Source organism: Metarhizium robertsii (assembly GCF_000187425.2).
Source record: "Metarhizium robertsii ARSEF 23 chromosome Unknown MAA_Scf_8, whole genome shotgun sequence".
In the NCBI taxonomy this organism is placed as follows: Eukaryota; Fungi; Ascomycota; class Sordariomycetes; order Hypocreales; family Clavicipitaceae; genus Metarhizium; species Metarhizium robertsii.
The window spans coordinates 215,475-225,501 of record NW_011942226.1 but is presented as its reverse complement, the minus strand read 5'-3'; the positions used below and the strand labels follow the sequence as shown (position 1 = coordinate 225,501).

Sequence of the window (10,027 nt, the reverse complement as noted above, 5' to 3'; positions counted from 1 at the left end):
CCAACCTCGCGGAGAAAGTGAACGACGTGCCCGCGATACTTGTACTTCTGCCCTCGCACAAGCATAATATTCACGTGGACGTGGACGCGAGCAATCAACGACTCTTCAGTGGGCGTAAGCTGGGGCAATCGGGCCGGCACAGGGCCAAAGTCGAGCTGATTATCCGCGGAGAAGAAATACGGCTCCCCAGAGCGGCGTTTCGCATCCTTTCGATAGCAACGCCCACAGATGCCGTCAGTATCGATCTTCATCTGAAACCAACTCTCTTGGCATCTACTGCAATATTCCATCTGATCATTGTCCAGCATGGTCCAGAACTCGCGGAGGGTGGCCTTATCGCGGTCAGTCAATGCGGGAGCAAGGTCGCGGTCAGTCAAGGCGGGAGCATCAAGACCGCCATTCCACACTGGATATTGTGCATGAAATACAGCTGATTCTTCAGGTGGGATTATCACCGGACTCCGAACACGTCGTGGCGGTATCGATGACCGACTTTGCCTTCGAGATTTTCGTGGCCGCCCTCCTGTACCAGGGGCAGGTCCACGGCGACCACGCCTTGACTGTGCGACAGGCTGCCGTGAGCGACGGCGAAGAGGGCTCTCATCCACGCAATCGTTGTTGCCGTCCTCGTCCTCGTCCCCCTGGGTCGGAATCAGAGCCCACCCCTAATTGCTCGAGGTATCTCCGTGGTCGAGCAGGTGAAAGCAGCAAGTTGAAATAGTCCTCGGCGTCAATATCAGATTCAGAGAACTGCCCCCCGCCCTCCCCTTCCCCGGTTATCTCATCTCTATGTAGGTGCCCACTCGGCTGTCGGACTTGACTCTCATCTACGATTTGTTAGCCCGAACAAACCACCACCACCACAGTAAAATGATAACTTCCCCAGGACCTTCCGAACCTTGAACGATGCCGAGTTGGGATATTGTGGGAGTCGGTGATACAGTCTCCCCTGCCCGGCGCCGTGAACGATGGTCACGCCGGATGGCAGCTGCTTGGACATCGCCCTGGCCTTGGAGGAATCATCTTGCGAGTCCTTTCCGCCTTTGTGGAATCTAGCAGCCACATAAGAGTAGTCTGCACCAGTTGCGCTTTGCGCTGCTTCGGGCACTAGATGGATCAGAATGTGAGGCGATTGGATGGGTCTTCAGGGGAGAAGAGGGAGCTACAGTCCGGAAAGCCTGCGAGCTTTGTTGGGTGGGCAGAATTGGCGTTCCCAGCACGACATGGGGTTGGCTAATTGGCTTCCCAAATAAGCTCCTAGCCGTATCAAGTTGTCGTAGTTTCTCTGGCGATGTAGGCTGTGTTCCGGACCTCTCGTTGGCAGTCGATAGGCCAGCATCTCCTTCGCTTCTCTTTGCGGGATTTCTCTCGGGTGAGGATGGATGGACTGCGATATTCCGCAGAGTCTGAAGCACGAATTTGGATCTAGAATGCTGCATTCAATTAGGTCTGAGCTCCCTAAACGAAGAGGGTAGAACTTACGTGGGAAACTCGTTGGTTACGGCAGTCTAAACATTGCTTAGTAGGGGGAGCAGACTGCCTCTTTGCCGTGAAGTAGCTCTCTGGCTTGCCCTCGCCACACCGAGCACAAACGAAGAGCAAATCATTAGAAGCTCTTCAGTGTGAAGACCGTCACTCATTACTTAATCAATGAGCCCATATCGAGATGTAGAGTCAGAAAACAAAATTGAGGGCAGAGACGAACTGCCAGCTTTGGCAGTTCCATCTTCAGGGGTCGGACCCACTCTTTTAGAGCTATCAGCCAGTTGCGCGTAGTTTTGGCCGCGGACCAATCAGAGCCCAAGAAACTTATTTACCCCTGTCTGCACCAAACCCTCATTACAGGAGAGGCAACCCCACGCGGGTTGCGCAAGAAGCCTTGAGGAACGAAAGTTTAAGGAGGCAGGGATAAAAGAAAAAAAAAAACACGTATTGAAGAGTGCGCGATGACATGAGGCCTCGCTGAAAGGTATTTGCAAGCCTTTCCATGTCGGAAATAGTCTCTGGTGACACCTGGTGACCCACCAACTTCTGATAGTGGCATTGCATTGGGGGTCGTTTATTGGCAACGGTGCCTAGGGTATCCCTGCTGCACGACAGGTGGGATAAAAAGCAATGAGAATTGTAAGGGTGGATGGGAGGAAGATTAGATAGACCTTGGTAATTTGATCACGCCTTCCTTTTCTCAACACATATTTACTAAGGCATTTGAGGGTCTGAGTGTACATCATGGCAACCTCTACGGTCCGACTCGAGTTCATGTGCCAGTTCGGAGAGAAGCAATTCACACACAACCGCAGCATCGCCCGGAGCCTTATCAGTGAGGTGAATCGTGCCGGGCAAGATGGCGAATACAACGAACGATTTTCCCAGGCCATGATGCCTCTCATGAAGCAGCATGACGGGGCGTGCTGAAATTCGTCTGGGGCCTTTTGCGAAATTTGCGGGCAATTTGCGACAGATATCCTACAGAGCCCAATATCTTTGTTGCCCACGCATCAGCCTCGCATTATGGTTTGGGTAACGTCTTTATGTGACGTCTTTATGTGGAAGAGGGCAGTGCGAGATCGAGGTGCGACAGGAGATGCAAACGATGATGCAGGAAATGCGGCAAGAGGATGAGGTTCTCGATGACTTCTCAGGACAGGCTGGCTGCATGGAGCTCAAGCTGTGCAAAGTATGTGGTACGACTGTAGGAGCGAAGTGCTGCAGTAGATGCCAAGCAGTAGCATACTGCGGCAAAGAACACCAAAAGGCGGACTGGAAGGCCCATAAAAAGGCGTGTGTGCCCAGAGAAGATCAGCAGACAAGGAGAGCCTGGAGATAATGTATGTAGGCGTAGGCGCTGAAGTACTCACCGGCGCAGGGAGTGAGAAGGTGACAGGATCAGAAATTGTGGATGGCGTGCTGGAACAGACAAGCCGGGTTCATTTTTGTGGCTAGATAACCAGGCGGGTTTCGAATTTGCTTATATTTTTTCTTCCTTTTCACATGAGAAGTTTATCAGATTGTTCCGTCTGAATTTTCTTTCGTTTTCGACATGGATGGTTTGGTGAGTTTTCTGTTGAGGAGTAAAATGTATGAGAGAGCCTGGAGATAATGTATGTAGGTGTAGGCGCTGAAGTACTCACCGGCGCAGGGAGAGAGACTAAGTGGTGCAAGTGAAAGCCCTAGGGGGAGAAGGTTCGTTGCTAGCTGTACGTGGGCGAGGAAGAAAGACAAGACGTGTGCTGTCAAATGACCTCACGGCGTGTACGCTCGGGAAGGGGGATGATAGCATCATGCTTAGTCCGAGGATCAGGTTGATGCTCGAAATGGCCCTTTACGTCATGGGTGAGTTACGAGCCAGGGTGAACCTGGCAAATATTGCTGGGACCGACGAGCAAAGGCGGGAACATGGTGTTTGAACAGCTTAAAAAGTATGGCCTGGAGAGTGCAAGCATGCAGGTTGGCAGGGCCTTGTCAATGTGTGCTGGAGGTCCATGTTAGGAAAAAGCAATGACGACACCATCTTCTTTTCAGCAGAGTAGTTGTCAGGGCTCGATGGGACGTCGCGAGGAATGTTGTGGCGTTGGAAGGACTGCTGCCGACAAAGTTGGGGTGACAAGTTGTATACACAGACTGGCCAAAACTGCGATACGGACGCAAGGGCAGGGTGATGGGGAATACAGGGAATCATTAGCTTATCGGCCCAGTACTGCAGGAAAGCATGACATAGTCTGAAGGAAATACCATAGTATGAGAGAAGTCATCCATGGGCAAGTTTCCCATATCCAAGAAGCGCGTGTCAACAGGCGAGATAGTCCAAGTGGCGAAGCTCCGGAGCCAAACATATACTATCCGTCAGGAGTACTCGACGTTGAAGTGACAACAGCACGGTGGAGAATCTTGGCTATGAGATGTACATGGTGGAGCGGCGATGACAAGTTAGGTTGCGGAGATGGCAAATACTGTCGACGGCCACACTGCCCCAAATCAGCAACTGAGGAGACGGCCGAGATACGAGAGACTGGCAGATACGACGTCCACGTTTCGATCCATCCAGCCCAAGCAATCAGCCATTGAAGAGGCTTGAAGACATGAGCAGGCGGAAGCAATTGTGAGGGCGCTGCCCAAGCTACGTCGGCGAGGACCGCCGCCGCGAAAGCGAATACCACAGCCCAGCGATGCCTCGAGCACAGGAGGTTTTCCCAGTAAGCTTGTCTGGTCACGAGAGACGGAGAGTGCGTCAGGAGATGCGCATTTAGCTGGAGTGTCGTCGCCAAAGCCACTAGTTCAGACTGCTTGTGAAGAAGCAGACCAACGACCATGGAAAGACGACGTCGTGGAGCGGAGGCGGCCGCAGCGGCAGGGAAAGGAAAATCGGCATCCTGGGCGAGATGAATCTCCAAGGAAGCGAAGTCGACGTGGAACTCGAGGTCAGAGGAGGCGGGAGTTGCAGGCCGAGGACTTGACGAGCGTGTTGGGTTACTTAGAGGAGGAATTTGCCGTGAAGGAGAGCCTGTCGGAAGAGCAGATGTGGTGTACGCCAATACCACATGAGAGAAAGATCTCGACTGCAGAAGATTTCTATAGAGCGTTCCACGATACGAGCAACTTGCAGTTATGGACGTGTATGCTGTGCTACCGCAAGCGCACGAAAAAGGAGTTGAGAGATGTTAAATTGGAACCATGGAAGTTGAACGGTATTGCAAATAACGGCCGGTCGCCGTTTTCATGTCGGAGCTGCATGCCTGAGGGCGAGAGTGTCCTAGTCTGCGCGGAGTGCGAACATTGTTTGGGGCGCGACGCCCTGTCACCTGCGGCCCGGCTCCATAGACGTATTGGGCGTGAGCATATGTTCCCCGAAGAGCTGACTCCAGTGGAGGAGAAACTTATCGCGCTGAACTCATGTTACGGGTTCCTCACAAGATACAGCGTTGCGAGCGGCCATAAGCAAAATGCCATTTACCCAAAGCACATCAAGGGCCACATCACAGTGTTCCCGAACAATGTGCAGGAGCTGGCCACAAAGGTACTTCCCCATCCGCTCATGCAAGTCATGGAAGAGATCCATATCTCGTGGCAAGGCGCGGAGAAGCCAGCACCAAGCGACCTGTCGGGGCTTTTGTCGGTCAGGCGACGAGTCGTTGAGAGGGCACTCGTCTGGCTGAAGATGAACAACCCGCATTACGCCGAGATTGAGATTGATGCGGCGGAAATGGAAAGCTGGGGCGCACCGCCGTATGGGGTGCCGTCCCTGGTGTACGATTGCATGGAACGGAATGAGCCAACGGCATGGGAAAAGGCACGAACGGCGCAAGTTGTTCCCCCAACAGAGCGTGGTATGGACGAAGAGGATTCGTTAGAGATCAAGGAGGTCCTCGCGCGCCTTAATCGAGGAGAAGACGGAGACGATGGCAGGACAGAAGGGCCAGGATTGAGTGAAGACGAAGGTGGCCTCTGGAACGAGGCCGAGTCTGGCCAATCGGGAAAACCGATCAACGAAGTTACTTCGTCCGCTATGTTTGCGCTGAATGGACCGCCAGATGTTCACGATATGGAAAAGGTTTTGTTTGCCTGCAACGTTGTGAACGGAGATGCGGCCGGGAGAGCCAAGGCAGGCCCGACAACACGAGTGGAATCGGTAGAGCGACGGACGGGGCTCGTCAACAGCTGTGAGCCATATATTCACGTTCATCGCGGTGAGGAATTCGCCGACTCGTTTGACGCCTCGTTCTTCGCGAAGACCTTTCCCACGCTATTACCGTTTGGTATTGGAGGCCCACGTTTGGCGGAAGAAGCCACCCCCAGCGCGGGAACAGGTAGTGATATTCGTGGAGTAGAGGCAGCGGCGCAAGATCTCGTCTCATCCCGTAACATGAGTCTGCGAGCGTGGGCCGATATCATGCTCCGGCGCCATGGGGGCCGATTTGCGACGCACCATATTTTTGCTTTCCTTGTGTTTAACATAAGCGTACGATCGAAAAACCGTCGGGTCAGTATGTTCACTCAACGACCAAAATGGAAGTGCCCGAGCTGTGGATCAGCGGGAAATCCATGTCATTGCTACGTGCCTTTACGCGCATCGACCACGGTGGAACAGAAAGAGTACAAGGGGTGCTCCAGCTGATCTCGTCTTGCTATTTATTGATTAATTAGTCTATCTGGATTCGATAAGAAAGTTTTCTGTAGGTGCACCGAAGTTTTGGTGTCGCTGAACCCTGTTCAATCTTTGCTACGTGTTAGCGCTTCGAACAGCAAATCCACCCATCCGCTCTTTCAACCTCCCACCTCAAATCCACCTCTGATTTATACATATTTCCCTGCTCCCAGCTTAGAGCGCCTATACTTATTTGGTAAGAACCTATCATCTGTCGTCAGTTAAGCCATGCGAACGTCTTTTTATGCATGCCTATGGACTCCAGAGACCCAGGGCAGAAAATCTCTACTTTTTGTGTGCATCTGGCGTTGAAACTTGTTGGCTTGAGAGTGTTGGCTTGAGAGTGTTGGCTTGAGAGGTCCATATGGCTCCTGCGCCAGGCTTTGGCGTGCAAGCCTGGCATTTATCCAACAGGGGGATCTATTCTTGGGAAATGGCCTCTCGCGGATGTCCCACTACGATTAATTCAGCACCACCCGCTCGCGGGCAAGTATTGCTAGTGGCGGTTACTGGGCCAACCCCTCCCCGCCGAAGTTGGTCGCTACTTCTACGCCCAACTATTAATGGACCACTTCCTTTCACCACCAAAAAATGATGCCGAATCTCAAGTGGGATCTTATGCCCACGCATCAACATGATGGACGATGATGCGGCATCTTGGATTTTAAGATGGCGCTCATCTACTCCTGAATACCTTAATATCAGCACAGAGAAATTCAACAACCGCAACCACAACAATCCCCCGGCAGCGAAGCGGGCGCGCCTCGACAGGGAGCTCAACACAACCGACACGAAACAATTTGATCAAGGGTTCCGAGACTATTTGCCCACTCCTTCCGTCTCTACATCGGCTTCCAAATCTGCGCCCATGGCTAGTTCACCAGTTAAACGCCTACGGGACGAGAGCCTCGACGAACAGCTATCTTCCGACTTGACGCCACGACCAAATCGGACTATCTCTACGGACGACCAAGACAGCTTCAGCACTACATCCGCATCCTCTTCGAGAGTATCCAAAATATCCAAATATTCACGTAATTCATCCCCGACGAAGCAGATTCTCCATGCCGAGTTACAGCCCACAGGCTTTGGCCAATCCAGTTTTGCGTTCGATCCTCAGCCTCCATCACTTCAGTTGCTTTCCCGCAAATTGAGAAAGACCTATCTTGGAGATGGTATTTTGCCATTAGGTCTAGTGGATGAGGTGCGTCTAGCATTCTACAACGCCCAAATCCCTACTTACATGTCCTAGTTCGCGGCTTTCGATCTCCCGCCTTTCTTCTTTAGTGACGATCTGAGTGCTTGTCAGCGGTGGCCCAAAGCTGATTTTATCGACGACATTATGAAGAGCGCCAGTGAATGTGAACTCGAAGGAAAAGGAGAGTCATCCTGGAATATGGTCCACGGGCGAATATTTCAATGGCTATCGGAGAGTAATGACAACGAAAAGGGCTCCCTTTCGTCCGAATATTGGTGAGACTATGCACTTTGCCCTTTTGCGGGAACCACCTGAACTGAAATGCCTTAGCACCAATGCTGCTTTGCTTCCGGAGTATAAACCGAAAGACGTACCTAGCAAGATGGTCGATTGGTGCCTAACCATTCGCCCAAACCGATCCGACCAAAGAATTATTGACGAAATTCGGAGAATACGCCCGGGCGACTCGATCAATCAGACAGATTGCGGATTATTGCGAAAGCACCCAATAGCAGGATCGATCGAAGTGAAGCGTCAAGGCGAACAATATGATGCCGCTGTGCTCCAAATCGGCACTTGGCATTCGGCTCAGTGGAGGAGCTTGCGCTGGGGAAGAAATGCGGATGATGAATCTCTGCCCAGTATCAAGTTTCTTTCTGGCTACATCATCTATGGGCACGACTGGCAGTTCATACCGTCTGTCCTTGATGAGGAGGGTGTTTCCAGGCTCGTACGACCTGCATTACAAATTGGAGATACGCGTACCGTGCCCGGAATTTTGAAGCTTTTTGCCTCCCTTCAGGTACTAAAGGAGGATGCAGAAGAAACTTTCTGGCCAGCCTTCAGGGCTGATGTCCTGGGAATATCTGCTTAGGCGAAGAATTACACTTAACATTCCCCGGTAGCTCAACATCTAACGACCGCTGGGCCGCCCATCAACCCCCACCGCACTGGGCAGGTCACAAGGCCTTGTTATTACCACGCGGCGGTTGGGGCTCAATCATGATATGCATTTATCCATGAATAACTCGAATTGTGAGATGGCAAAGTCAAATCTGGAACCCCAGTGAAGAACTCGCAGGGGGCCATCATGACCATGGGGAGAGTGTCCTGGATCGCTCTTTTATGGTCCCTTTACACAGCAACCGGGCGAAGAAACTTCGTACCAGGCACACGGGGGGCACTTAGTATCGATGTATGGTGCGATACGCTACACTGGCCGTCTATCCTTCTTACAGACATTGGGGTTTCTTAGTAAGTAAGTAAGAAGTGTGTAGCAATGTTGGATTGATTGAAGTAAGTATTGATGACGAGGTGAAAGATTGGAATATTGGAATGCCATTATGGACTGGTGGAGGGGCCAGTGTGGTTACTGCGCCCGGCAAGGGTTGCGCAAGCGCTACATCTGCGTAATTGTGAGCAAGGGGGCAAATCACAACTAGCCAGATGTCTAGGTGAAGCCATCCACGGAGAAAGCTTCCGAGCATTCCGAGGATGTGAAGATTGTGGTTGAGGCAATGGAGGAGCATGGCTATATCGCGGGTGACGGAGAGGATGTGGCAGCTTGGCTTGGGCGGGAAATTATTACTGAAACTGAGGTACGGAGCTCTGAAATCATGAGACAGTTGGCAGAATGTACGCAGATAGATCGACCTGACACCGGCAGTAACCTTGCTGGCATTAAATAGGGAACAAAAGCTAGGCATTAAACCAGCCAACAACTCTCAGGACTCACGACAAGCAGTGTCGGCGACTTGGATGGCTAGGCAATAGTACCAAGCTGTCACCATAGTCATCGTATTCCGACATGCGAAATGCACCGGATTTATCATGCCTGCCGTTGTACTGAGAAGCTGGCTACATAAGAAGAGACTGCACAGGCGTTCACGGCAAAGACAATATCCGATGCATCCCGTGGCATCCGCATATCTTCACATTGCCATGGCTTTTATCTACAAGCACCACCCGCAATTGCACGAGAGTTTCTGGGTGGCCTCTGTTCTCCCCTAGACTCGGCAAAAAGCGAGTCTCAGGTACACAGAGAACAAAACTCGAGGTAGTGACTTACGGGGCGTAATTTTGGAGCAGAAAGGAAGGATGGAGCGGCGGTCCCGGCAAGCGGGGCCGTGCCGTGTCGTGTTGGGGCGGGGGATTTCGCATGAAAAAGGATGACAAACGATGTTGATTGGACGGGATCAGCATGGGTACGCTTTTTGGAACAAACACTGCATATCGAGCCGCTACAGATCATATGTACTATGTATATTTTCCGTCCAGCGGCCATTGGCCACTCAGGTCCCCTAACGGGGCACAGGACGTGTTAGGCTAGTGGCTAAATTTTGCTACGTGAGACTACGTAAACAAAACACTATCTAACATGGCATCAGCTCAAAGGCGCTCGCAGTCTACTCTGTTAACCCGTCAGCGGGTTGTGCAGGTGTTGGTATCTACTAGACCGGCTCGGTCTGTGGTGAGTAGCAGCCAGAAGAGGCGTGCGCGGACAAAAGGTGTTGAGACCACCTTCCGCCTGTCGCCGCCGGAGAAGATGAAACAAAGGAAAGGGAGCACGACAGTGCTGTGATGAATGATTCATCTAGTGGTGCGGGCAGATCTTCTCGAAGAAAGAGCTTGCCTTCACCAGTTTGACGAATTTGTCGAAATCTTTGCCTATTGCCTGGTTGATCGCC

General features: G+C 51.9%; 3 protein-coding genes across 3 annotated transcripts in view; 2 read left to right on the top strand and 1 right to left on the bottom strand.

The window, feature by feature from the left end:
* MAA_00902 (ATP-dependent DNA helicase PIF1) overlaps positions 1-2,400 on the bottom strand; it is a gene marked incomplete at both ends in the record, with an annotated part of 4,181 nt that extends 1,781 nt beyond the window's left edge. Inside the window, 5 exons of the mRNA XM_007818900.1 lie at positions 6-665; positions 899-1,142; positions 1,312-1,425; positions 1,483-1,508; positions 2,293-2,400. Of these exons, the coding sequence (XP_007817091.1) occupies positions 6-665; positions 899-1,142; positions 1,312-1,425; positions 1,483-1,508; positions 2,293-2,400 (1,152 nt within the window). The remainder of the gene's footprint in view (positions 1-5; positions 666-898; positions 1,143-1,311; positions 1,426-1,482; positions 1,509-2,292) is intronic.
* Positions 2,401-3,738: 1,338 nt separating this feature from the next.
* MAA_11444 (VrtJ) lies at positions 3,739-6,112 on the top strand (the record flags this gene model as incomplete). Its single annotated transcript, XM_011413438.1, has 2 exons — positions 3,739-4,029; positions 4,088-6,112. The coding sequence occupies 2 exons, from the start codon at positions 3,739-3,741 to the stop codon at positions 6,110-6,112; spliced, it is 2,316 nt and encodes a 771-aa protein (XP_011411740.1).
* Positions 6,113-6,776: 664 nt separating this feature from the next.
* On the top strand, positions 6,777-8,214 carry MAA_00901 (uncharacterized protein; the record flags this gene model as incomplete). The annotated part of the gene is made up of 3 exons (XM_007818899.2): positions 6,777-7,346; positions 7,395-7,615; positions 7,671-8,214. 3 exons carry the CDS (start codon positions 6,777-6,779, stop codon positions 8,212-8,214), a joined length of 1,335 nt encoding a protein of 444 aa, XP_007817090.2.
* Positions 8,215-10,027: the final 1,813 nt, after the last annotated feature.